Source organism: Rhinolophus sinicus, linkage group LG06 (genome assembly GCF_036562045.2).
Source record: "Rhinolophus sinicus isolate RSC01 linkage group LG06, ASM3656204v1, whole genome shotgun sequence".
Taxonomy (NCBI): domain Eukaryota; kingdom Metazoa; phylum Chordata; class Mammalia; order Chiroptera; family Rhinolophidae; genus Rhinolophus; species Rhinolophus sinicus.
This window is the reverse complement of record NC_133756.1, coordinates 27928313-27956124: the sequence shown is the minus strand read 5'-3', so window position 1 is coordinate 27956124 and position 27812 is coordinate 27928313. Positions and strand designations below refer to the sequence as shown.

The window sequence follows — 27812 nt, the reverse complement described above, 5'->3', positions numbered from 1 at the left end:
CCTTGTAAAAAAATAAAAATAAACTGTAAACATGCTGAAGTCTAGTATTAGGTTTGCTTTTTACAGAGGAATGGGTTAGCGATTCTTAAATTACTTTCTGTGTGTTCTGGGATTGAGTAAATAAATACACTGAGGAAAATGTTAGCCACATTTCTCGCTGTTGGAGAAAGGAATTACAATACGGAAATGGAAAAGATTAGAATGTTGGGTTCAAAGAGGATTTTATTAATTTGACCTCAAAGGCAAGGGAAGTAAAAGCTAAAATAAATAAACGGGACTGTATCCAACTAAAAAGCTTCTGCACAGCAAATAAACATCAACAAAACAAAGAGGCAACCAACTGAATGGGGGAAGATATACTATTTGTAAGCAACACCAATAAGGGGCTAATATCCAAAATATGTAAAAAACAAACAAACAAACAAAACTCATACAACTCAACAACAACAACAAAAAATCTAATTCAAAAAATGGGCAGAGGGCACAAACAGAACACTTCTGCCAAGAAGACATACAAATGGCCAACAGATGTTGAAAAAATGCTCAACTTCACTAGCTATTAAGGAAATGCAAATCAAAACCACAGTGAGATAGCACCTCACATCTCTTAGAATGGCTATTATCAAGACAAATAATAAAAGTGTTGGAGAGAACGTGGAGAAAAAGGAACCCTCATACACTGTTGGTGGGAATGTAAATTGGTACAGCCACTATGGAAAACAGTATGATGCTAGAAATGGATTTATAGTCCATTGACTTAAGCATCCATTTTTAATATAATGCATAATCCTAAATTAGATTCTGAACCAGGAAACAAAGTAGCTATAAAGAACACTGAGGTAACTGACAGAATTTGAATATAATCTGTGGATTAGATAATAATATTGCATCAATGACAAATTCCCTAATTTTGATCACTATACTGTGGTTTATAAGAGAAATACATACAGAAACAGATGGGGTAAAAGGGCAAATGGAGAGAAAACAAAAATAATTGTTGAATCTGAGTGAAAGGTATAAACCAGTTCCCTGTAGTATTCTTGCCACATTTTTTGTAATTTTGAAATTATATTAAAGTAACTAAAAGAATACATACAACTACAGTGCCTGACGTCAAGCCTTAGTGTAAGGCTCAGTGGTAAGCACGTAAGAGACAATGTTTATTAATGGTTGAGAAGTACACTTTTTTTAAAGAAAAAATATAAAACTTGAAATGAAAAGCATCTCTTTAGCTTGAGATTTACATTTTTTTCCATTTAATTATCAGGTCCCTCTCCTATGTAAGAAACTCCCCATTCTCCATAGGCTTCAGCAATCACCCCTTTAAACACCTCGTGGACTTGTGTATGACCTTCCATTGTCCCTTACCACATTTTATTTTGAGTTGTTTTATTATGTGTATCCCACTTGCCTAACTGGATTGCAAAACCTGTGAGGGCGGGAACCATTTATACCATTTGATCAGTGTCTTAAACATGCTTTGCAATGCTTAATAATTAGTTGTTGATACGATGTTTTAGATATCAGTTTAATAAACAGACTTCTATAGAATGATTTCTACTAAAAATGCTACCTGAAGTTCTCTTCCTGTAATTGTTCTAGTTGTAACTGTGCATGAAAAAACTTTTTTGCAACCATTGTATTTGGATCATCAAAAGATCCATCCAACTGATCAAGTTTTTCATTCATTATTTCATTCTCAGAAACCAGTGAATTCTTTTCATCTTGAAGTGCAGTCACCTAAAAAACAAATACACAAACATTAAGTATCAATAGTAAAAAAGCTTAGGGTCTGGAGTTCTGGATCCTAATTCTAACTAGTCTATTAAGTTAGGTTCATCAATCAGACAAGATAATTTCTGAGGATCCTTCCAATTCTGGAATTCTGGGTCTAGGAGGTTCAAGTCAAACAAAAATCAAATTAATGTGATTAATATACAAAAAATAGAGTTTATACATATAAGGAGAATGTCTTCAAAACATGTTATGCTTGCTTTGGTTCTAGAAAGAAGATGTTTCTAAGTTTCTAAAATTTGATGAATGAAATGTAAAAATTAATTTGTTCCCATTTTAGGTATATATTTATTTTTAGGATGCTGTTACCTAGTAAGCAAAAAAAAAAAACAAAAAAAAAAACAAACCCACATATGCACGTTATCATTTTAGGTTCATAGCAGAAAATCATCAGTTACACATCAAGTCTTCAGGGGACAAGCACCTTATTTGGTAAATGAATCAATAATAAAATGCTGAACTGAATCTATTTGCACACTGTGACTGTTCACTTATGATTTAAAATGGATAAAAACATGTAACTTGAGAATTACATCAAAATCAGTACCTGATACATTTTTTATTTTACTTACATATTTATGTAACAAGCATGATTTGCTCTCTTGCTTCTATGTCTTTTCCATTTAAAAACATCTTTAAAAATTTACAGCAAGGCTGCGACTTTTACAGGCAATTACAATTGTTAATTTTGCCTTAAATACATATAGGCAAGTTATAAAACATTGTCCTCCAAATGAGAAACAAGTAAGGCTGGGAAACTGTCCCCAGGCTGACTATAGAAGGAAACAATTTATCTTCCTAAATTCAATGCACGATGCATCCACCCTTGCCATATAAGCAGTTTAGTGACTATTACCTGTCACGTACAATCCTAAGTGACTGAGGTACAAAAAAGAATGAGACTGCAGTGAGAAGTCTCAAGGTTTTATATTTGTTGATGCTCCCGCGTGGGCTGGGGACAAGGGACAATCAGTAGGTGCCTGCTGTTCGGTATCTGTCAACGCCGTACGTCTGCGTCTTTCCTGATCACCATTTTTTTTTATTTTTTTATTTAACTTCATTAGGTTATGTCCTTTTTCTTGTTTACCTGCCTTTGGTAAATTTCTTTGCAACTTATTTTCTTTTTTGTTTCATTTGTTAGGTATTAAAAGAGAATCCCCCCACACACGAATTTTAAAATCACTCTCAAGTGATATATGATTAAAACAATTTTCAAAAACAATTTTCCTTATAAAATTGGGATTTGTGTCATATATACCTGTGTGGATTCCATGTTGTTAAATGAATAAATTACTTTTTGTTCTGATTATATGGAGTTATCATTCATTTAATGGGCACAGCAGATACCGTGTTTCCCCAAAAATAAGACCGGGTCTTATATTAATTTTTGCTCCATTAGGGCTTATTTTCAGGGGATGTCTTATTTTTTCATGTACAACAATCTACATTTATTCAAATACAGTCATGACATCTTCTGGAACAGCATCATAACGTACTAAATGCGTCCGTCTGGCTGAGCTCTTAACTGGGGCTTATTTTCGGGGAAACATGGTAGATGAGGGATAATATTTTAATACTAGAATTAAAAAGCCACAACTTAGGATGACTGCACTTTTCAACTAAAACAGATCATCACATACTCTACATTGTGTTACAAATACCTTAACACAGAATTTTACATTCTTTATTGAATCTCAGAAAACGATATAGAGATCCTACATGATACTGGTAATAATTAAAGGACTCAATCCTCTATTCTTTATGAGGTATTCTAGATATAGCTCAGATGCTTTGCGTGTGCGTGTGTATGTTACAATGTGTAAGATGAGTGTAGTTAGGAAAGATGAAATGAGAACAGGTAGAATTTTCCCTAATTTTGAGACCCTGGCTTTGTTCAAATATAAACATTGGCGTGGTTTCAACATAGAGCATTGATTTTTACAGCTGAAGTGTAAAGACCTAGATTCTGGTGCTATTCCTGCTGTAAGTAATCACCCTGACCAAGTCACTTCTCTTTTCCTTATCTGCAAACCCTTCGGGTTAGAAACATGACCCAGACCTATCATTCTAGATATTTAGCTCAGCAAGCAAGACTGTTGCTACCACAGCCTTTATTCCTTGTTCTAATACTTTTCAGTGTCTGTCACATATTTATGCAGCCCATTATTTGAACAAAAAAAATGCAATTTACTTATAGCATATTATGATGGCACATTTAACCTTTGTATAAGTTTTCAAGACTTACTGTGTAACTTTCACATTTGCATTTTCATATAACAACGATATACGCAAACACATACATACCGTGTTTCCCTGAAAATAAGACCTACCCCGAAAATAAGCCCCAGTTAAGACAGTCAGCCAGATGGACACATTTAGTACGTTATGACGATGTTCCAGAAGATGACATGACTGTATTTGAATAAATATAGATTGTTGTACATGAAAAAATAAGATATCCTCTGCAAATAAGCCCTAATGGGGCAAAAATTAATATAAGAACCGGTCTTGTTTTTGAGGAAACACGGTATAAGACCCAGTCTTATTTTCAGGGAAACATGGTACTGCTATGTGCCAGGCCCTGTTCTAAGTGCTTTATGTATATTAACTTATTTAACCCTCATAATCTAGCGGGGGATATATACTATTATCACATTATTTCTCAAAATATAAAACTGAAGTATGGGGAAATTAAGTAATATGCCTGAGTATGCCACCAGCTAGTTAACATGGCTAGGTTCTGATTATAGGTGGCCTGGTTTGAAAGTCTACCCCTTTAACCATTAACTACTGTCTCTCACGCCAAGTTTATTCTGCTAACATGTACATGTTAGTAAAACAAACTTAGCATTCATATTTATTGGGGGTCAAGCACTTCTCAGTACTCCCATAAATCATCTCACTTAATAATCATATCCTATGAAGTAGATACTTTAATTTTCCCTTTTTACAAAAGAAAAAAACTAAGGCCTCATCTAAATACTTTAGTTGAAATTCTACAATTACAACGATTGATCTTCTCAAAGTAGTTAAGCCAGCAATTTTCAACTCTAAGAGAATTATGAAATTCATGCTTCAATATTCAAGCCTATAATAAATTCTTTTACTGGTTCCTCCATGAAATGAAACCTAACCTCCAAAACACTTTGCCAACAATTAATTAAAATAAAACCCTTGCAACCGTAAAGAGGAAATTTTTCTTAGATCAGGTTTCTTTTCCAACCTGCATATCTAGTTCTTGGCATCTTTGTCTCAGTTCTTCTTTTTCTGCTTGTGCTTCCTGAAGTTCTTCCAGGGCCCTTTTAAGCTGAAATACAAAATGTCCTAATTCTTAGTAAACATGTTTTGACACAAATTGAAAAATATACTTTTACCACAACACATATATACACTGATATTGGAAAAGGTTTTAAAATTTTACCTATTAACAAATAAGTCTTAATTGGTCATTTTTGTGTGAATATTTACAAACTCTCATTAACATTTATGGCTAAGGTACCACAGAAATAAAAGTTTGTATATATCCTTATGAAATCTTTAAACAAAAGAGTATTAGAGGATGCACTGCTTAATTTTATCACAGAAAAAAAATTTAGAACACACCAAGTTTAAATTTAAATAAAATTTTTATAGAAAAGAGTATTTGAAATACTTCTTAAGTGATGACACGCATAAAAACCAGATTTCCAAAAATAAAAGTGTAAGTACTTGATGCATTTGGCTCTTCTCTTACCCTTTCCCTTAAAACCAGATTGAGTTATACATAGGAGGAGAATGCCTTTTCCCCCATGTAAAATAGTCATGTAATAAAACCAGGGAAAGGAGACTTGAGTACAATGCTTTGAGTTGATGTTTCAAGATCAGGAGAGAGGAAAGCAACTGTCACAAAAATTATATTACCTTATTAAATTAGAACTCAGGAGAAGTTTTTAAATTCTCTAGTATTTAATTGTGTAACCATATAAAATGGGCTACATATGCATTACAAGTGTCAGAAGGAAAGTTCCATACCACTGAACTCTTCAAAAATGATCATTAAAAAAAAAAAAAGAATTCTGGAGACCAATACTTACTTGCACTCATGAAGGAATGCATAAACTCTCTACACTTCATGGAGGAAAGTAATCTTACAAATGCTCTCCTCTGTAAGCTTTATATAGTAATTGGCAAAATACGGTATTGTTTTCAACATTTTCCTCACATAGTGAATACTTACCTGTTGCTCTAATTCTCCAACAGCATCATTTGCAGGCGAGCTCAGTACTTCTTTACTCATCAACTAGGAAATTAAAATAGAAAATTAAGTACAAGAAAGTGATATTTATGCAGTAAAAATATGTTTACTTGAGAATACAATGCTTTATATTTAGTTTTTCTTTGACTTAATTTGATAATTTTTATATTATTCAAATTAAAATTTTATGGAGGTTTAAGTTTAACAGCAGTGTTCATTATATTGGTAAGGACATTATAAGTGTGCTTGAAATATGTAGTTATATTGAAAATACTTGTGTACTAAAACATTACAATCCAAGTTCTAAAATGATTCTTCCATAACACAAATTAACACTTAAAATACCTTTAAAGGAGTGATATGACAAAATTACTAATTTAAGAAGTCATTTTAAAAGTAGGAATCATATGAAAAAAAATCTTGTAAAATATTTTCCATATGAAAGGCAGATTTAGTTGACACTAAGTGCCGTATGGTATCTCCGCCTAAATCATGCCCCTTCCAAACTATATTTGTCCTCACTAATCCCTCACTCTACTTTCCCTCAGCTCTCTGCATTCTACTTTATCTCAGCCTTTTCAGTCTTACTTTAAGAATCAACATTTATCATATGAATTCCGAATCTTTATGGTTCAACTTAGATAACCAGACTGGCTTGAGCCCAGACTACCTGGCCCCAAACCCTGAGTATCACCATATTCGCTCATAGTTCTAACACTCTGAAAATGCATATGGATTCCTTCTCTCTTTCTCTCTCTCTACAATTTCAGGAAAGATTGCTCTAACTGGCAGAAAAAAGAAAAGGGAAGAAATAAAAAGGCCCACCAGGGCAGAGGTTGTTTATCCTCTTAGTTGAAGTTATTTAAAGAAACTTGACAATATCAATTCAATTTTTAAAATGCACCCGGATCAAAAGTGGGCTCGTCTTTTAAGATATTTTTTTTTTGGGAAAAAGAACAACAGCTAAAGGTAAGCAAACCTGCTGCAACGGGCAAGTTTACATAAACAGAAAAATAAATATTCCATATAATTTATGTGAAAAATCTTATATATTTTGGTTTAGGATTTTCATACATATGTGAATATGATATAATTTACCTCTTGAATAGCAGTCATGACCACATGTTGAACAGACTCTTCCAGTGTCATTATATTTTTAATATGTTCTATGATTAAAAAAAACAAAATCAGATCTGAGAAAAACTATTCTCTACCCATAGTACTTTTAAGGCATTCAATTGACAGTATAAAGATCCATTTGCCACACCAAATTCTATATGCAAGTACATTATTTTTCCACAAAAAAATATGTCCACTGAAAATAAACAAACAGAATTGAAAGTATTCATATATTTTTAAGTGTTTTATTCTAAAGAAAATCTCTCATTGTCTTGTAAGGAAGAGAAAGAGAAGAAATTGCAATTAATCTTAAAACAATTATGATAATTTCTTTCCTCTTGGTAAGTACTTATTATAATGGGATAAACTCATGGGTATTAAATGAACTCCTAAAATCTTAAGCCCAGAAAGTTTCATTTTATCACCTGGTTAGTTCATTTCACAAAGGCTTTCAAGAAGGAACTTAATAGCTTCCTATAAAAACCTGCTCAATATTTACCTAGTCTCATCTCAAGGACATTCTAATATCTTACCACAAACACACATGCACTAAGTAAAGTTGACTCTATCCCAATAAGAAATGAATCACGAGAAAGAGTCATATATTTGCAGATTTATATCCATTTCAACTATATATTCTCTAGCTAAGACAATTTTCCAAAAATTTTAAGGACTTATTATTTCTAATATTTTTGTTTTAATCATTCCTCTAGTAAAGTGAAAGTTCTCTAAGTTTTTATTTGCGAAGGAAAGACTGGACAAAGATTCTGATCGATTCTGGTATGCACCTGACCAATAAGTGCTATGGGGGCGGGGGAAAGGGAAGTATTGACTAGAGAACATACAGGCAACGGAATGGTTTCCTTGAACAGGATTTTTTTGATAATTAAGTGTTTTCGAGGTTGCTGAAACCTTAATAAAAAGATCACTTTCCCTACCAAAATAAACAGGGTACTGTTAACCAAATTAGTTCATTCTTTCAAGATTGAGATTGTTGCAACACCTTGGAATCATTTTGAAAATAAATTCTGCAAAGTATAAAGGTATGGAAGTTGTTTTATACTCTAGATTGTTTTTAAATTATTAAAAAACATTTTTTTTCCATTTTCTGCTCACTCCTAAAAACTGAGAACCCAGACACACACCTCCAAAAATAAACTTAGTTAGATAATCCTGATTTTTTAATAATGAAGTTTAGCTGTTTCTTTATACTTACTACTTGGTAAACTTTTATTTATGTGTCTAGGAACTGATTTCTTTTTAAACATCTGAGGACAAAAATTGCTAAATAATGCTTAGAACTAAATTATGAAAATACTACATATTACATTAAAATTAGTAGGAGGCAACAAAATCATAACTTAAAGGAAAGTTATAGCTTAATGTCAATTATCGCTTAGAATAGGAGAACTGATTAATTCACAAAAGAAAAAAACGAGATAAAAGGACAAATATTAAATAATACAAATAAAACAGAATCAAAGCTAAAGTTGGTTATTTGAAAAAGAGTATAATAACTGACAAAAATGCTAAATTAAGCAAAAGATGTTATAAATAACTAGTAATTGAAATAGAAACAAAGCATTAATAAAATAAAAAACAAAAAGAATCAAAGTACCAGAAAATTACTACTTTAAAAATGAGTCACTATTTGTCAATTTGTAATTACATATTTACAGAAGTTTTAACTTTCCATGAGCAAATATTTCTTACTTTTATAAAAAAACCAATATACAGATCTTTGTTTGACATTATCTGTGAGAAATAGCCCCTAGGGAAGTACTGAACTGCACTAGAAAAAAGCAGCTAGCTAATGATAGAAATGGACTTATACCAAAGTTTTCTGATACCCAGTCCCTTTTTTACTGATAAACTACTACTAATTTCATGTATTTTATTTTTCTCCTTCCTGAATTTGTTCTTATTGAATTTATCCTGCCTTTTATGCTCTCCACATTACTTAGATAACATTAAATATGTTTTCTAAACTTAAGCACCCAACATTCTCTTTTAAAGATATTGTACTGAGGCCGAGTTTGGATGAATCGCACAAAAGACATCAGCAAAAATCTCACCATCCAGACTGATGCAAGCCTCCTGGTGTGTTCAGTTCATCACTTGGTTGAATTCACTATATTCAACCAAAAATGCTCATTTTGTATTCCAATATGGATCACTATGTTTGGGTAAATCAACACAATATACCGATTCCATTTATATCATCAGACTGCTCTTCTGGTGAAGACATTGGACAGGCATTCTTCTGAAGAACAGAATACCATCTGAAGAAGCCTGAATTATAATTTAGTACATGCATATTTATTTATGAAAATCTGCATCAACCTAAGGCTCTATATCTTACAAGTGAAAGAGACAACATATCAAGTAAGTACAATTTTTACTGACTACTCACAAAGTCTCAAGCATTAAATATATTAAACTAATTAAATTAAAATATGTTATATTTAGCCACTAAATATGAATCTCAGAATCCAGGTATATTTAGAGTACTTGAGATCTGTAGTTTTTTTAGTGGCAGAGCTGAGCTAGAATTCAGATCTCCTGGCTTACAGTACAGGGTGCTTTTCACCAACCTATAATAATACCTTTTTATGCTACTTTCTATAGCAATGCAGACTGTTTCTAGAAAGTATATATTCTCAAATGATTGAAATTCACTTACCTTGCTTCTTTTCACAGTTGACGGCACAACCTAAAATAAGCTGGAGCAACCTCCCAAGTTCCACAGGATCTGAACATTCAGTTATTTGGTTTAAATCAGGGATAAGTTCTTCAGAAATCTGTTGCCCCAAAAACTGCAGTATTGAAATAATAAATTAGATCACTCATTTATGCAGCTTACAAAGAATTTACTACATTTAATTATTACTAGGAAAATAAATTATAAACAGGTTCATGAAATGACTCGGATAAATGAACAAATAATAATTCCGTAATTATTGACTAAAACCAGTCAGCAAAGTTCAAGCAACCCTCCAAAATTGTGACTAACCAACCAAAAGCAACTAAAATGATTTTACACCAAATATCCTTTGACCCCACTGTCAGAGAGAGGGATTGTTTCAGACCCTGGCCTGATCTATTATGATAACACTTATTAAAAAACAAAACAGATTTATGTTAAGCCAAAAGATATTTATCACATTTTGAAATGTGATCAACTAAGAGAATCACAAACTAAACTGTCACACATGAACAACAAATCTAATGGATTAATCTTTCTTGGCTAATTTTTTTTCAGTTTATTAAAAAGTTTTTGTGGCATAAAGAAAAAAAGTTTCAGAATGAGTTTTAGGTATAAAATGAAAACTATCAGTTTTAAATTTGGAAGAAATTACGAGTTTAACTGTGACAATTTTTAAAAATAGAAATGTAATTTTTTAATGGCAAAACCAAACCAAAAGTTTCCAAACATTAAGCAATAAACTTTCTCATACCAAATAATCCTACCAGAGAACTTAGGATGCTGAATAAGAAAAAGAAAACTACTTGAATAATGTACTAATGTCAATTTAATACTACTTTCGTTTTGCATTTTTCCCCCAATTCATTTGCATAAGCCTAATTTCATAGTATATTTTGGCTGATGTTTACATTGGAAATAAATGTCAAAATAGTATTTTAAATAGGAAATAATTTTAATTTAATGATAAGGTCTACCTTACAGCATTGCATAAAATCAAATCATATAAAGGTAATTCTATTTCAGAAAATCAATTTGAAGAGTATAAAATAGAAACAACATTATTTTATTAGGTTGGTGCAAAAGTAATTGTGGTTTAAAAGGTTAAAAATAATTGCAAAAACCACAACACTTTTGTACCAACCTAAAATAAGTCATTATATTAAGTTTAAGCCTGTTTATGTCCATAAATTTGTCCTAAAAATGGTAAAAAACAGTAACATATTCCACTTATGAATTATTTTCCAATAAAATATCATAAACAAAAAGCCAAGTCATTTTTCAATGCCAATATAATTATCACATAGCATTTGTATTTAAACAAAGTCAGATGTTTTCCATACCTCACTGTAATAACTCATAATTCCTTGAAGTACCTTCTTTAAGTTACTAGCCTAATGTGGAAAAAATAATTAAATTAGTTATTTCATACTAATAATGAAACAAAACGTATGCCAAGGTGAAAGACAATAAAAACCTCCCCTGATAAAAATAACAATGAAAACATTGAATGTTAGAGTTCTACAAATATAAATACATGACAATTTGTAAACATCAAAGCTTTAATCAGTTTGATTAAAAGAAAAGATTTTCATGTTTACATAGTTTAACCAGGGTGATTCTATTTAAAGTTAGTCACAATGAATTCAAGCACCAACTTTAAAAATTTAGCTATGAGCATGCCCACCTTCAGTCACGAGAAATGAGGTCTAGATTTATTCTCCTGCCACAAACAACTAGAAAACAGGATAAAATACAAGGAACAACTGTTTTCAAGCTTCAGCCAACAGGCAATATAGAAGTCTAATTTCTGAGAGAAGGGAAACAAAAATGATGGGTCCTATGCTAGTATAAGATTTCTTTCTGGAGTCAATTTTCAAACCATCATAGGGAGGTAGAAACTAAACAAAGCCTGATGTTCTTGTTAAATTAAGGAGATAGACATCAGAAGTCTAGAAAGGTGAAGGTAGTTAGAATTTGCAGGGCATACAAATGAAGAGGTGAGAGCTATGGAGAGGAAACACTCTAGAAACCTGCATAATGGTTCCCTTTAACTCTGGCTAAATATGAATTTGCATGTGCATTGGGGAAACTCCATAAAACAAAAACAATTTCCAAGGAAAGAACAATCCAGGGAACTATAAACTGAACAATTTCCAAAGACTATACCAATCAGAAATTGCTGAAATTCCCACCAGCTAGACCAGGGGTGTCCAAACTGCGGCCCGCGGGTCAACTGCGGCCCATGATCCATTGTTAATTGGCCCACAGCAAATTCCAAAAATATATTTAGTTTACTTAAATAAACCAGGTGAGGCAATATATACTTCACCTCGAGTGAGTGGCCCGGCTGTTTGTGTATTTTACCGCATATGGCCCTTGGTGAAAACTGTTGAAAAAAGTTTGGACACCCTTGAGCTAGACTGAAAAGACTATGCTGCATAGACAAGTATTTCCTAACAACCCCAGAAGTGTCACGACCTAACATGGGTCTAACCTAGTCCTAAAAGAAAAAATACCTCTAGATCTGCCTCCCACCCCCATTCCCCCAAAACCCTGAAAGAATCAAACTGATTCACAAGTATCTTAGCTGCCTGCAAGAACAAAGTCCAACACTCTTTAAAACAATACAAAAAACCCCCAGCACTCAATAACATTCACACAGTCTAGCATCCAATAAAAAATTACTACACATGTAAAGAAGTGGTCAATTGTGGACCATAATGAGGACAAAACTCAGTCAACAGCAATGGATCCAGAAATAAAAGATGGAAGAATTAGAAGACAATGTTAAAACTGCTAGTTTAAAAATGTTCAAAGATTTAAATGAAAACAGGAAGATATGAAAAAAAATGGAAGGTGCTTTGTTTTTTTTGTTTGTTTGTTTTAAGGACCAAAGAGATAGTCACTAGATAAAAAAGTAAGATCTAACTATCAAGCATCTACATGAAACACTTCCAATATAAAGACAAAGATATTAAAAGAATAGGAAAAGATATACTAAAGCAAAAAAACAAAACAAAACAAAACCAAAGTGGTTACATTAATATCAGACAAATTAGACTTCAGGACAAAGAATATTATCAGGGATAAAGAAAGGCATTTCACAATAATAAGTAGATTTATTCATCAATAAGACAAAAAAATTAATGTGTATAAACCTAATAACAGATTAAAATTACATAATTTAACAGAATTGAAGAGCAAAAAATAAATGTCTTGTAAAAAAATTTAACAGAATTAAAAGGAGAAACTGACAAATCCACATTCATCATTAGAAATTTAAGGAGTCCTCCTACCTTGATAAAATAATCAGACAGAAAAATCAATAAAGATATCAAAGATGTAAACAGTACTATTAAAAAATATGACAATATTCACAATTGTAGAACTGCAGAATACATGTTGTTTTCAAGTGCACATGGAATATTCACCAAGAAGACAGATCATATGTTAGGTCATAAAATAAGTCTCAGTAAGTGTAAAATAATTTAATTCAAGTATGTTCTTAAACCAAAACGGAATTAAATTAGAAATTAAGAAATAAAAAAAGGTACCTTGAAAATCCTCAGATATTTAGAATTTGAAATACCTACTTCTAATTTATACATGGGTCAAAAGAAAAATCACACGGGGAATTACCAAGTATTTTGAACTGAATGAAAATAACACAGTCTGTCAAAATGTGTGGGATGTGGCTAAGGCAATGCTTCATACTAGGGAAAGGGGGCCTAAAACTGATGATTCAACTTCTATCTTAAGAAGCAAGACAAAAAAGAACAGATGTATGTAGAAAAAAGAAAATAATAAAGATCAGAGAGGAAATCAATAAAACAGAAAACTAGTTGTTTGAAAAAAAAATTGGTGAAATTAAAAAACATCAAGCCAGACTTCTCAGGAAAAAGAAATAAAAAAGACATAAATGATCAATTAAGGAAAGAAAGAGGAGAGATACAATTCAAACATCTATCAAGAGGTGAATGGTTAAGCAAATGTGGTACAGCATATCCACGTAATGAAATACCACTCAGCAAAAAAAGAATCTACTGGTAATACAGTGTGGATGAGTATCAAAAACATTACACTCAGTAAAAGATGTTAGAACAAAGAGTACGTCATGTCTGATTCCATTCATATGGAATGCTAGAAATAAAATCTACAGTGACAGAGAGCAGATCTGTGGCCACCTGGGGCCAAGGTAAGCAGAAGGATTAACTGGAGGGGCAAAAGCACATATTTTGGGATCATAACAATTTTCTGTATCTAATGACGAACGATAGTTATAGAAGAACATACATGTGTCAAAGCTCAAACTACATACACTAAACACACCCTTAAGTTAGTTTTTTAAAAAGATTTAAGTTGAGAATAGTGCTAATTTTAGAACCACTACTGGAATCAAGAGCTTCTACCGTTCATTCTGCATACCTTTATTCTCCAGTTGTCACCAACATCCTCCTTAATTCGGCTTAACCATGACTCGTTGAACCAAGCTACATCACTAAAACAAAAATACAAGTGCTAAACATTAAAATGTTTTTATAACATGAAAAATACCAAATTTAATCAACAGCTGATGAAGCCTGTCCTTAATAAGAACAGCAAATACTATTTAAAAGACCCACTAATTTTATTTTTATTCCTAAGGATTTATTTTGGAATTTCTCATAATAAATTGCTTAAGTTATTAACATATTCAATATAAAAAAACCTTCAGTAAATATCTCATAATGCAGGAAGATATAAAAGTCTCAATTGTAAAGGGGGAAAAAAAAGAAAACTAACGTTTTAATGTGTCTACTATGTATCAAGCACTGTGCTTATTTTTCCATATTACTTCATTCAAATATCATAGTTCCTTGAGCAAAGGATCTATTATTCTCAATCTTATTCATCAGAGAACTAAGGATAAGAGAGCCTAACTAATTTGCCCCAAGTGACACTAGTATCTGGCAAAGCCCAAAACAAATCTATCTGACTGTAACTGAGCATGAGTGTATCGAGAGATCTACAAGGACAAATTTAGTTTTAAGCTGTTAAAGGTTAAGTTCTATTGATACTGAAAGGCCAAGACAAAGAACCACTACCTTAAATATTTACTTAATAAGGTCTTGAAGAATAAAATTTAACTATAAATAGTGAACTATAGTAATAGATTATATTCTAAATGTTTGGATGCTTGCTCTGAGTAAGGTACTGGACAAGATTAATCTGAAGATGAATATTTTACTATTCTGACTTTTTGAGAGATAGCTATTAAACAGGGGACGTAGAGAGCACAAGTAACCATACTCAAAGGAGAATGTGATAAATGCTTTAAGGGTTGAGCCAACACTACTAAATCACAGAATATACTGCCCGAAGTATTAAAGGTCTAAGCAAAATTTTTACTTTACAGATAAGGCAACTAAAGTGAGAGAAGAAATTAAAGGAATTCTTTTCCAAGGCAGTATCTTGAATTTAAAAACACAAAGCTGAAATTAGAACACAATGATTAACTTTTCAGAAATCATTCTGCCTCAGATGATCTAATACAGAAGGTATCACTTCTGACTGGAGTAACCGAAAATGGCTTTATCATTTTTAATTCATTTATTTAGAATTTTAACATTTTCTTTTGAGCAAATTAATGTTTTATGTTCAATTTTACCAGATGCTAAGGCTGCAATTACCAAAATAATTTGGCTAAATGTTTCTAACCAGGTATTTACCTGAAAAGACTGAATTTAGTTAATGAGTCAAAACTGTCAATGTAAATTTACTTTCTCTTGACGTGAGATTAAGTAATAGAGGTATGCCAGTTGTGATGGTTAATTTTATGTGCCCACTTGGCAAGACAACTGTACCCATATGTTTGGTCACACATGCTCAGAGGCAGTGAAGATATTAGATGAGCTTAACATTTAAAACAGTAGACTCTGAGTAAAGCAGATTACCCTCCATAATGTGGGTGGGTCTCATCTATCAGTTGAAGGCCTTAAGAAAAAGACTGGGGGCGGCCAGATGGCTCAGTTGGTTAGAGCGCGTGCTCTCAACAAGGTTGCTGGTTTGAAGCCCACAAGGGATGGTGGGCTGCGCACTGCCCCACCCGCAACTACCCTGTTTCCCCGAAAATAAGATCTAGCCAGACCATCAGCTCTAGTGCATCTTTTGGAACAAAAATTAATATAAGACCCGGTATTATATTATATTATATAAAACCCTGTCCTATATTATATTATAATAAGACCACGTCTTATATTCATTTTTGCTCCAAAAGACACATTAGTGCTGATGGTCTGGCTAGGTCTTATTTTCTGGAAAACACGGTAGATTGTGTACTCTAGCTGCAACACCAATACCTCCAGAGATCTCTAGCCTGCTGGCTGCCTACTCTGGATTTTGGACTTGCCAGCTTCCACAATCATGTGAGCCAACTTCTTAAAACAATCTCCGTGTGTGTGTGTGTGTGTGTGTACACACCACATCCTACTGTGCATATACAAATCTTACTGGTTCCATTTCTCCAGAAAACCCTGACTACAACACCAGTTTTCTGACCGTAAAAACAAATCTTCATATATGCTTCTATAATTACGTTGTAATTACATTTAGGAAATGGATCTGGAGGTAACCTAGCTTTTCTTCCTTTTGTCTTGCATTCTTCCTCATCTTCCTTTCACCCCAAAGCAACTTTAGGCCTATGCTTAGTCTGCTCAGACTGCAGACAAATGCACAGACTGGGTAGCTTAAACAACACAAATTTATTTCCTACAGTTCTGGATGCTGGGAAGTCCAAGATTAAGATGTCAGCAAAATAGGTTTCATTCTGAGGTCTCTCTTCTCTTTGCTTCTAGGTGCCCACCATCTTGCTGTGTGCTCACATGATCTCTTCTTTGAATGTTTGCAGTTACAGTGTGATCTCTGATGTCTCTTTTCTATAAGGAGTCGAATACTAGTGGCTCAGAGCCCCACTCCTATCACCTCCCTTAGCCTTCCTTCCTTCCTTAGGGTTCTGTCTCCAATATAGCTACACAACAAAACCTTACAGTTGGGGCTTCAACATAGGGATTTCGAAGGAGCACACATTCAGTCCATAGTACTTTCACTGACAAAGACTTTCTAACTTCTCCATAAAAATACATCTCCTGCTTTCTTTCTTATAAACAAACCCATCCTTCTCAATTATATTGACAGCCAAACTTTCGCACCATTAAACTTGATAGCCAACCTCAGAACTCTCTGGACATATCCTTCCTTTACGCTTTTGCATTGCCACATGTAGACAGATGTCTTAACTAGACTCTTGGCCCCAACAATTAGCTCCTTTTCTTATATTCTCTAGAACTTCAGTGAAACTCAGGGGCACCAAATAAGAAGAGAACATGAGACTAAGGAAGTAAAATATGGTCAAAACGTTTTATAATGAAACTAGGTAAGAATCAGTACACAATTATTTTTTTAATTCTACCTGTAGTATTTCTCTTCAATAATTTTACCAACTAAACACAGGTAATAATGTCCACTGGTTACTATATATAACATAGTTGTGTTGTTTCAATGGACAACCTGACATTATCCTTCTTGAATAATCAAAAGGCCATCTGTGCTTAACACAGCAAATTGTGATCTGTAATTTGAACACGCACACCTGGCCTTTCATTTATTAAGACCCCAAAGTACACCTCTATCAGGAGGGAATCAAGATACTAGATTTCAATTTTTACAGCAGACTGGGAACACTGACTTTAGAGTGAGGTCCAACTGATACAAATCCCAGCTTTGGTATTTACTCATTACTTGACTTTATATAAGTCATTGCACTTCTCTGAACCTCTGTTTCCTCATCTACAGATTGAGGATAAAAATAATGTCTACCTCATAGAACAGTAAAAAGAAAAATAACATGTACAGCGATACAATAATGTCTTATATTTAGTAAATAATCACACACTGGCTATCATGATTTATCATTTGAAATGCTCAACTAACAGCTGAATGAATGAATGAACAAATATGTGTAGGATACTTGAGGTCTCTGAATATTCTACATTCTCTGTATCATTCTTCTCCCTCTTGCAAAAATGTCTAGTCAAAGACAATAGAAAAAAGCAGAAAAGTTATCTGGTGCTTAAAGTGACAAAGCTAGCCTTTCTTTTAGGGGAAGTGGCATGCAATATTTATAGTTGTGTGTTGAATTACATCCCTCTAAAAAATATGTTCAAGGCTTATCCCCTGGTTCCTCTGTGTAAATGTGACCGTTTTTGGAAATAGGGTCTTTGCAAATGTAATCAGGTTGATAAGAGGTCATACTAAATTAGGAAGGGCCCTAATACCATATGACTGGTGTCCTCCCAAGAGGAGAAGGCACACAGACACAGAGAGAAGACGGCTGTGTGAAGATGGAGACAAAGAATGGAGTTATGCTGACACAAATCAAGGGATGCCTGGGGCTACCAGAAGCTAGATGAAGTGAGGAAGAATCCTGTTCTAGAGGCTTTGGAGAGAGCATGGCCCCTTTGATTTGGGACTTCTAACCTCAAGAACAAGGAGAGAACAAATTCTTGTTGTTTTAAGCCACCCAAGTCTGTGGCATGTTGTTACAGCAATCTCAGAAAACATACAGTTGTGGTTATGGTTTTCCCCACGTATTTTTTAAACAACAATAACTCTGGGCCCTCATTTCATTTCATTACTTACAAGAATACGTGCCTCAGGTAAATAATGAAAGAACAACATATTAAATTTTGCTACTTCCTTAAAAAGCAAAATTTCCCTTCTCAACTTCAGTAACAACTTTGATGCAATTTGATGTCAGAATAGCTATTAATGGAATACATAATAAACTAACATTTATAAAGTGCTTTGAAGTGTTCCAAGAAATACAGTAACATTTGCCCTTTCAGCAGGGATATGATACACTGACCCAACTAGAGGAAAACATATGTTGTTAAGTGTCAGTCACTCTCTGGATCTAGACTTCTGAAAAGCTATACAAAGATGGAAGAGGGTTCTAAAAGAAAAACAAATTTAAAATGGCCCTTAAATGATAAGGAGACTTAGATATTTAACTACATGCAAAAACAGGCAAACAAAATAAGAGATTTAGGCCCAATTTTAGGTCATTGTCCTTCATTATATAAAGAAATAGAGTTTTCTGATTGGTTGGCTATTTTATTATTCCTCCAGAAAAGCTATTAGAAGACAATAAGAGACAAAGAGAGACTGAGAAGAAAACTCAGAGACAGAGGGTCAGCAATAACAGCAGAATCCAACAGATTATGAAAAAGTGAGTTGATGATAAAGGATACAGTTTAACTACTAATAAAACTGACCTGACCCTACTCTAAACATCAGGTATAGTGCTACAGTGTAGGAGATCAAAGAGCCATATACATCGTATCATAGTAAAAATAAGTCTCTTCTATTGTCCTTTGTTATCAAGTTACCAAAGCCACCACAATATATTTAAATGACATCTTCAGATGGCACTGTTGAAACGAGTGAGTACACACCAGCATTAGTTCCGTACCAGCCACAATGTAGCTGCATCTAAACCAATACCCAGAACATACTGCAATGAGAAAAGGCCAGGTGTAAATTATAATGACAAAAAACAATGATGACTTTCCCAAATCATCAAGAAAGAAAGAAAAAAGAACCATGTTTAGAATGCTTAGCTCTGACCAATTAAATCACTTTGAAACCAATCAGGGTATGAATAAATAAAATATTTAAGAGACATCTTTAAGAAAGCATGGAAGTAAGGCATATTTCAGAATGACTTCCAAAAAAAAAAATTAACATGTTAAGTTTGTCTTTTAAAGTGTTAATCTTGAGTTAACTACAAAATCTGTCCATTCAAATTAGATCACTTTATTAGTTAAGGTTCCCCAGCATTTGAAACTTCAAATTTCATTTATGCGTATATATCATTTGATTATTGGTGGGTTGATACAATTAACTATTAGTTCCAACATAGATTTTGAAATTTAATATTTTCTCCAAATCCAGTATTTTGTTTCAATTATCTCCAAAATAATAATTTCCACCCAGTGATACCTTCAAATGACAACAGTATAACTGAAGGAAGCCTTATAAGTAATTATACCATTCACTTAACCTGTTCTTTTCCCAGTTACTGTAACTTGTGAACATGATCAGAACAAGTTTAAAATTAACATTTTTGGAATAGACAAGAGTCCTGATTGCTCATTTAATTAACATGTATCATTTAATTAACATGAACAAAGACTAATCAGGTGATAACTTTTTTGTTCCCTAGATGCAAGAAGGCCTTGGTACCATATGCTTGCCATCACTGACTAGGATGAAGTTTCAGCAACCTTTAGAATACACGTTTTTGTCCTTGGTATTGGGTTTACAATTCTTTCAGGAAGAGCCTGGACTAGTACTTACATTTGATGAAGAACCTGTGCCATGGCAACTCCATTAGTCAGCTGTTTCACATCTTGACAAGGTGCAGCAGTATTGAATGTCTGCAGCTAAAATGACATAAAGTGAATAACTTTACTGCCTCTTTATTACCTACAGAGTGACACCGCTCCCCTCAAATATATATATGAACACTAGAGAGAAAGATCACTTAAAACTGCCCTGTTTTGTTTAAAATCAGATGCTACCAAACAAATAAAACTATACTACTGTGTATAAGACCTAGCTGGACAATCAGCTCTAATGCGTCTTTTGGAGCAAAAATTAATATAAGACCTGGTCTTATTTCACTATAATAAAAGATGGGGGTCTATATAATATAATATAATATAATATAATATAATATAATATAATACAATACAATATAACATAATACTGGGTCTTATATTAATTTTTGCTCTAAAAGATGCATTAAAGCTGATTGTCCAGCAAGGTCTTATTTTCGGGGAAACATGGAAATAAATTTCTGTGGCTGTGTAATATTTCTATAAAAATAATAAACACTTAACATTTCACAAAATCATTAAAAATTATACCTACAACAGTCAAATATAATGATGTATGAAGAATAACATCAGAAAAAGAACTTTGAGATAATCTAACATTTGCAAATTAAAATTTCACTCATATCATTTGGTAAGAAAACAAAAGGCTAGAAATGTCAAGCCTTAAAACTACTAAGTTTATCAATGAACTCTAAAATAAGGCAGGACTTCTGCCTGCTATCCAACAATCAGCCTTAGGATATGAACAGTCCAGCACGCACCATGTCAAGTTCTTTCTACCTAGTTTGGCTTTAGACATTACAACTGTTCAAATCTCTCTTTGTTAAATATTCATGTACATATTAAAAACAGAAGTTAAATGTTGGCATCTTTTTCTAATAAGCACACACAAGTCTAGAAAAAATTTTAAAAGGCAAATTACAAGAGCTAAAATGGATCATATACTTTCTAGAAATTTAATCCCAACCCATAATAATCTTAAATTAAATAAACTATGATTCTTTTTTACCATACATATTCATCTTCTTTACTATTCAATTACAATTTCTTAGTTTTCCATTTGATCCAATAAAATTTTCTCCTACCATAATCCATCTTTAGTGTTTTTGTATATTTTGAGATTCTACAAATCTCTCTCCCTTATCATAGTACAACACTGAGTAACGGCATAGACAAACTAAATCTAGCCAGTTAATTTCAAAGTACATAAAGACACTTTACTGAGCTCCTACTCTATGTGGGGCACTGTATTAGAGGCTGGAGTTGCGAAGGAAAATCCCTAGGTTTTTTCCCTTAAGTAGCTTCAATCAAGAGTTAAGGAGAGGAGAAAAAGACATGAATCAATTCTAGAAAATGCCATTTGTACTCCCACAATTGTAGTATGCACAAAATGTTCTGAAGTATACCAGTCAACTAATCGAACTAGGGCTTTTATTTAGGAAAGACTTCTTAGAGGTGATTCCTGAATGAAACATCTTGTGTAAAGAAAGGGCCAGGGGAAGGAAACTTCAGGAAACAGGAACATGATAAAAGCACAAATACATGAAGAGACAGTATTTTTAGGCAACGCACAGTTAGTATTACTGGATTTCCAGTGCAAAGGGGGGGCGGGGGGGGGCGGGAGGAGGTGACAACCAAAGGGGTTTAAAAAAGTCATGGGCCAAGACTCTGAAGGGTCATTGACAAAAAGCTTGGTCCATACTTAATGGTATCATCTATATAATGGAAAACAGCTCAATAGTTTCCACCTCACATGATGGTTTTCAGAATTAAATGAATTAGCAGTGTCCTCAGGCCAGTGCCTGGCACATGGTACAAGCTCAACAGCTGTTAGCACATCAGCTATGAGCCAGGGTTTCTCAAAGTGCGAGGTCTAAGAACAATACGTATCACAATCTCCAGACGTAGTAAATCAGAAAATCCCCAAATGATTCTTAGGCACATCATTTTTTAAGAAAAATTGCTCTGGGTGATGAAGAATCACCGAGGAATAATAAAGAAGAGAGTGGGAGAGTGACATCTTTAGTCTGTTTGCGATAGCAGCTACAGTGACACAGAGAATGGGACAGAATAGCTTTATGCTTGAATCAGTTAGAAGGCTCCTGCAAAGGTTTTTTTGATGAAATGGATAGCTTGGAGATAATTAGGGAAACGCTGAGAGAACAGGATGAATTCATGGAATATTCAAAACAGAAAATAAGAAGGATTTTTGCCATTGGGTGGATGCACAGGGCATCTTTAAAAGGAAGATAATCATATACTTTCAGGTAAACTGTGGCTCCCACTTTTCAACCCTTCCTACTTACACTTCACATCTTTATCTTTTTACAAAATGGATTTGATTAGTGATTTTAAAAGGATAATTTCTGAGACACAGATTATTAGGCAAAATAGTAAAGAAATACATAAAATGAAAATCTGTACTAAGTCGTTGCCTAGTTGCCCACCATGCTCAGATTAAGATCAATTTCTCCTTCTTACAGCCACGGAAATTGGAGTGTCTCCTGGAAGTTGTTAAACTAGCTGCAAAATAAATTAGATAATAGAGAATGTAATTTCATTTGGCTAATTTGAAAGGCTTTATAACCAAGAAGAGTGGATAAATTAAAAAGCTCGTTGGGGGTGGGGGACGGGCAAAGCAGAAGGACAAAAAAAAAAAAAAGTATTCTTTCACACTATTCATAGAAATGAAGAGGCAAAAGTCTTTTCAGTGAGTGACCCAAAAAACACAGAGAGGGTTTCTATCACTAAGTACAGTATTCTGGCAAATAACCATCTTACTTTCTTATTTTTAAATAAAGCAAATAATCAGAAATGTGGACTGATAGCCAACAAAAACTCAGCCTTAGGTCAACTCTATTGTCATATTCTCCTCCGCTAGCTGCTCATTTCAGAAAGATCATTGTTTTGAGTTTTAAGATCATCATAAAACGTTTCAGCCTTTAATATTCTTTGTTAATTTGGGTTTTAGTCTTTCCTGTGCCTGCCTGTCAAAGTCAAAAAAATTCAAGAACCAAGAGAACCACTGGAAAAAAAAAAATAATAATCTGGTCCAGTCCTCCAATTTTATTGGTGAAAGTACATTCTAGAGATTTAAAATTTTCACAGAATCAAGAGGCAGAATTAAACTTATCTTCATACAAATATTTCAAACTCTTATATACTCCCTTCCCCATTTAAATGATGCCCAAATTTATCTTTCAGCCCTGAATTTTTTGCTAAGGAGCAGTATAACATTTCTAAGAACTAATTATTTCAAGGTGAGTTCCAAATCATGAAACATAACTTTTTAAAAAACTTCCAAAAGAGTCGTCTCTTCACCTAACCAAATGTTCCTGATGACTTCTCCACTCTGTTAATGGTGGTTCTCCTGTCCTACAACAATGTCCAGTGCTGAAAGCACAGTTTACTATCCTCGTCTCACCTCCAAGATTTGGTCCCATCCTAACCTTTTAATCTTCTATTTCCTACTACTTTCCCTCCACATGCAACATTACTTAGCATGGGAGGAAGCACATTAACAGAGCAGGGATATGACAAACATGTGTCCCACTACCTCCTTTCAATCTATCCTCAAAGGAGACCATTTACATTACCGCTAGGGTTTCTTCCCTGAGTCTGGAAAACTCGTTTCCGCTCAATCCTTTATGATACAGTTAAAAATTCACCCGTATCCACAAAACCCTACGTACTGAATGGTGAAATACTGGTTTCTGAAGTCAGGAACAAGACAAGGACATTTATTATGACCACTTTGATTCAATGTTGTATTGGAGATGCTAGCCAGTTCTTGGTCCTGGGGATAGAGCAGAAAACAGGTCAGACAAGGGCTCTGAGCCTGAGGAGCAAACCGAGTGACTTCAGAAGGTGTTACAGACACAACAGAAAGGGGTTAACGGGTTACAGTGGGGTAGGAGTGCAGGACAAGTAGGTCATTCACTGTCACTCACAGTCTCTCTGAAAAGTGACAACAGATCCAAGAACTGAATGGTGAGAAGCCTGCCAGCCACTGGAAAAACTAGGAAAATATTCTAGGTAGAGAGAGAATAAGTTACAAGGCCTGATATATTAAAAAAATAAAATAAAAAGCTTAACTTCCTCAAGAAATATAAAGTCAATGTAGCATAGTGGACATGGAGGATCGTGGCCTAAGGGGAGTTTGGAGAAATTTAGAGAGGGAGAGGGAACATCAACAATGCAGGGGCTGGCAAAGGCCGCACAGGACAGGGAAAGTCACTGAGAAAGAAAAGTTCACTGGGAGGTAAAGAAAAATCGAGAGACAGGTACCCAAGAAACTAAGGCAGAAGATAACTTCACAAAGGAACCATCAAATAATACATAGTTCCTGTCAGCCAGATCAAGTATATAAGTAGAGGTCTTAGAGAAAGGAAGCTCAAGTAGAGTGGCTTGAGGAAGTGAACGAAAGTTCAAGAAGTATAAAGGATGAGTACAAAAAACAAAAAAATTGACTATAAGCGAAGGGGAAATACAGTGTGGTTTTAATAGGGAATGGTGGCTCTTAGTTCTTTTTAAGATAGGGAAGGTTTGAGCAAGATTATATGTAGAGAGGAAGGAGTACATGGAGAGAAAGAAGCTGTAAACACAGAAAGATACAGAGCAAAGTTTTAGAAAAAAATGGAAGCAATGGGATCTGGAGTCAGAGCCAAAGACAGAAGTCATTTTCTTGAGGAGGAGAAGAGCTCAGCACTCCAACAGGGTACTGATGAAAAGTTTGCAAAGAGAAATGTGAGAGAAACTGTGCGGTTATTCTTAATCACAAAGCCGGGCAGTATTTTGGGAATGGGTGGATTTGACTGTAGCAGCATTTGTAGAGGCAACAACAGTCTGCATAATAATTCATTTTCTCTACAGTGTTTCAACAGCTTGAGTGAACTGGAGTATCATAGGTTTGGTTATACAACCAGTTACACTCTGTCATCTATGATTCCTTATCATTTGGTTTATAACATTTTTCCAGTTTTTTAAAAAAATTTCCTTCCATTATAAAAATACACAGCTCTGCTTACTACTCCAATTAAAATGGAAAGTTCTTTGATTATTCTTGATACCATGTTTCCCCGAAAACAAGACCTAACAAGAAAATAAGCCTAGCATGATTTTTCAGGATGACATCCCCTGAACATAAGCCCTAATGCGTCTTTTGGAGCAAACCTTAATATAAGACCCGGTCTTATTTTCGGGGAAACATGGTATCTGTGTTCCTCAGTGCCTTATACAAAGTAGGAATTCAGTAAATACAGGTTAAAAGAATGGATACAGTCACATAATACTGTATTTAAAAACATTGCAATACAATTCAAGAAAAACCTATGCTTCTCCACCACTTCATATGTAAGTCAATGACATCATAAAGACTAGGTTTACTACACTTAAGTCAGATATTTAGGGCAACAATGTAACAGATTAGGACACACCCTTTAATTGGCAATTTGTTTGAAATCACATCATTAAAAGCAATGTTGCCTTGTTTCATGCAGTCTTAAATACAGCATCTAAACCCCAATACTTATTTTAAATGAAAATACAGATAAACAGTGAGCTAACTACTTTTAACCCAAAAACTTTAGGTACTTGCATTCCACTTAAAGCAAGCCGTTTATCTCTAACGTGTAAAAGTTGCTTTAAATTAGTTATTTCCAATAACTGCATAACTGCCAGAAACCTTCCCTGACTTCTCCTTCTTTTGAATTACATGCATTAGGTGATCACTTGGGAATCTCATTAATTAATTACCGCCTCTTGATCCAGTCTGTTCACATTCCATTCTGCACACACTCCCCTACACAAAACTACACAACTGGTTTGGGGATGGGCGTCATTATGGACCCCTTGTGGACCACCGAGCACCAACCTTGCCCAATATGGGTTAGAAATTACATCATGCCATCTCTCTTAACTGCTGAGCCTTCCAAAAGGTCATTTTGCTGACCGAATACTGGGACAGATCCTGCCTGTCCCAACACAACACAAACTAACAGAAATACGAAGCATAAAGGACAAAAATGCCACGTCGTTTTCTTTAAAGAAAATGCTTGTCCATTAGAGGTGAGGGGCAGCGAGAAAAAGGGAGTATGAATTCCCACCCTCAACATATCTTTTTCTCCACGGAGGAAATACGTATAAACATCTCTTCTAAGCAGCTTCTACAAAATCCGATGTCCTGGGGTCGTGGAGAACCATTTGGGCCTAAAACCACGTCCTGGCCACCAGTGTACAAGTAGAGCAAGGTGGTTGGGGTGGAAGGGAGGTTTTCGGAGGGGGTCTTCAGTCTCAAGTGGCATCAAGATCCCCACGGGAAGGCTGCACAGCAAACGGAAGGCGAGGGAGTGTGATCCAGAAAGTCTAGGGCTTGGGCGCGCGCGGGACAGGAGAAAATGGGAGCGGGGCAGTACAGCGGTCGGACGCTAGACTACAGTCTACAGCTGTCACGAGCACGTCCAGGGGTTTAAGACAAACCTCCTCCGTCCCGCCCCTCCGAGTTGCCTTCCCCTCCCCCGCCCCAGACACGTACACGTACACACACACACACACACACACACGCGCGCACCTGCCCCGCGGCGCGACCCGCAGGTGGCCCTCTGGCGGTCCAGGACGCCAGGAGGCGCGGAGGCCAAGGCGCCGAGTCCGCGGCGCCAGCGGCCCCGGGTACTCCTCAGCCTCACCTGGGGATAACCGGACGCCCGGGTTAACGCGCCGCGCCCCCTCGGCCCCCCTCGCCCCTCCGTCCTCACCCAGATGATGAGGCTGTCGCACAGCTGCAGCTCGGACTGCGGAAGCGGCTGCGTCTCGTCCATGGCCGGGGCTGCAGTCCAATACTCCGCTGACCCCGACACCTCCCCTCCGCGATCCTGCAAGAGCCGGCGTCGACGTCCTGCTCGCCCACCGGTGAAGCTCAGCGGCCAGGCCCAGCGCCCGCGCCGTTCACGCGCGAAGCCTCGCGCAGCCGACGTCACCGGCGTCACCCCCTCCCCAACACCACCCCCGACCCCGCCCCTCCCGTCCCGCTGTCCGCCCCCTCCCCGCCGGGCCCGGCCGGGCAGCAACGCACCTGAGCCCCGCCTCCTTCCTCCCCACCTTACCCCTCCTCTCCCCGCACCCACTACTACACACCTCTCCCCACCGCCCTGAGTGACCTGGGCACGCACCAGTCATAAAGAAGGTAGGTGCCTGAGAGGCGGGAGGGGCGGGGAGGGGGCGGGAAGATCGGGAATAGGTTGCGCAGGAGGGATTGCTGATTGGACGCGCCTTCTGGACCAATCAACGTAAGACGAGACTGAGCCTCCTGGAGCGGACAGGGGTGGGTGGAGAGGGTTTTATGACCTGGCAGGTGCAGTGAAGGCGGGGGTGGGGAGCGCGCGTGCGCGGCGGGGCGTTAGAGAAGCGGACAGTCGCCCAGCCCCAAGGGCAGAAGTGGCAGCGGGGTCTCTAGCGTTTGTAGGGTCTGCTGAGGTAGTTCCTAGCTACACCTGTGGAGACTCACACTCGGCTTGCTTAATAGATT

General features: G+C 35.6%; 1 protein-coding gene across 2 annotated transcripts in view; it reads right to left on the bottom strand.

The window, feature by feature from the left end:
• The window catches only part of HOOK1 (hook microtubule tethering protein 1), a 53188-nt gene extending 25892 nt beyond the window's left edge, over nucleotides 1-27296 (bottom strand). Inside the window, exons 1-9 of one of the 2 annotated variants that reach the window (XM_074334798.1) lie at nucleotides 27043-27296; nucleotides 20250-20335; nucleotides 14280-14352; nucleotides 11195-11245; nucleotides 9831-9963; nucleotides 7127-7194; nucleotides 6011-6073; nucleotides 5018-5101; nucleotides 1574-1740 (exon numbers count right to left, since the gene is read on the bottom strand). In XM_074334798.1, the coding sequence (XP_074190899.1) occupies nucleotides 1574-1740; nucleotides 5018-5101; nucleotides 6011-6073; nucleotides 7127-7194; nucleotides 9831-9963; nucleotides 11195-11245; nucleotides 14280-14352; nucleotides 20250-20335; nucleotides 27043-27105 (788 nt within the window). In that variant the 5' untranslated portion in view covers nucleotides 27106-27296. The remainder of the gene's footprint in view (nucleotides 1-1573; nucleotides 1741-5017; nucleotides 5102-6010; nucleotides 6074-7126; nucleotides 7195-9830; nucleotides 9964-11194; nucleotides 11246-14279; nucleotides 14353-20249; nucleotides 20336-27042) is intronic. The other variant, XM_074334797.1, reaches the window with a different exon arrangement.
• Nucleotides 27297-27812: the final 516 nt, after the last annotated feature.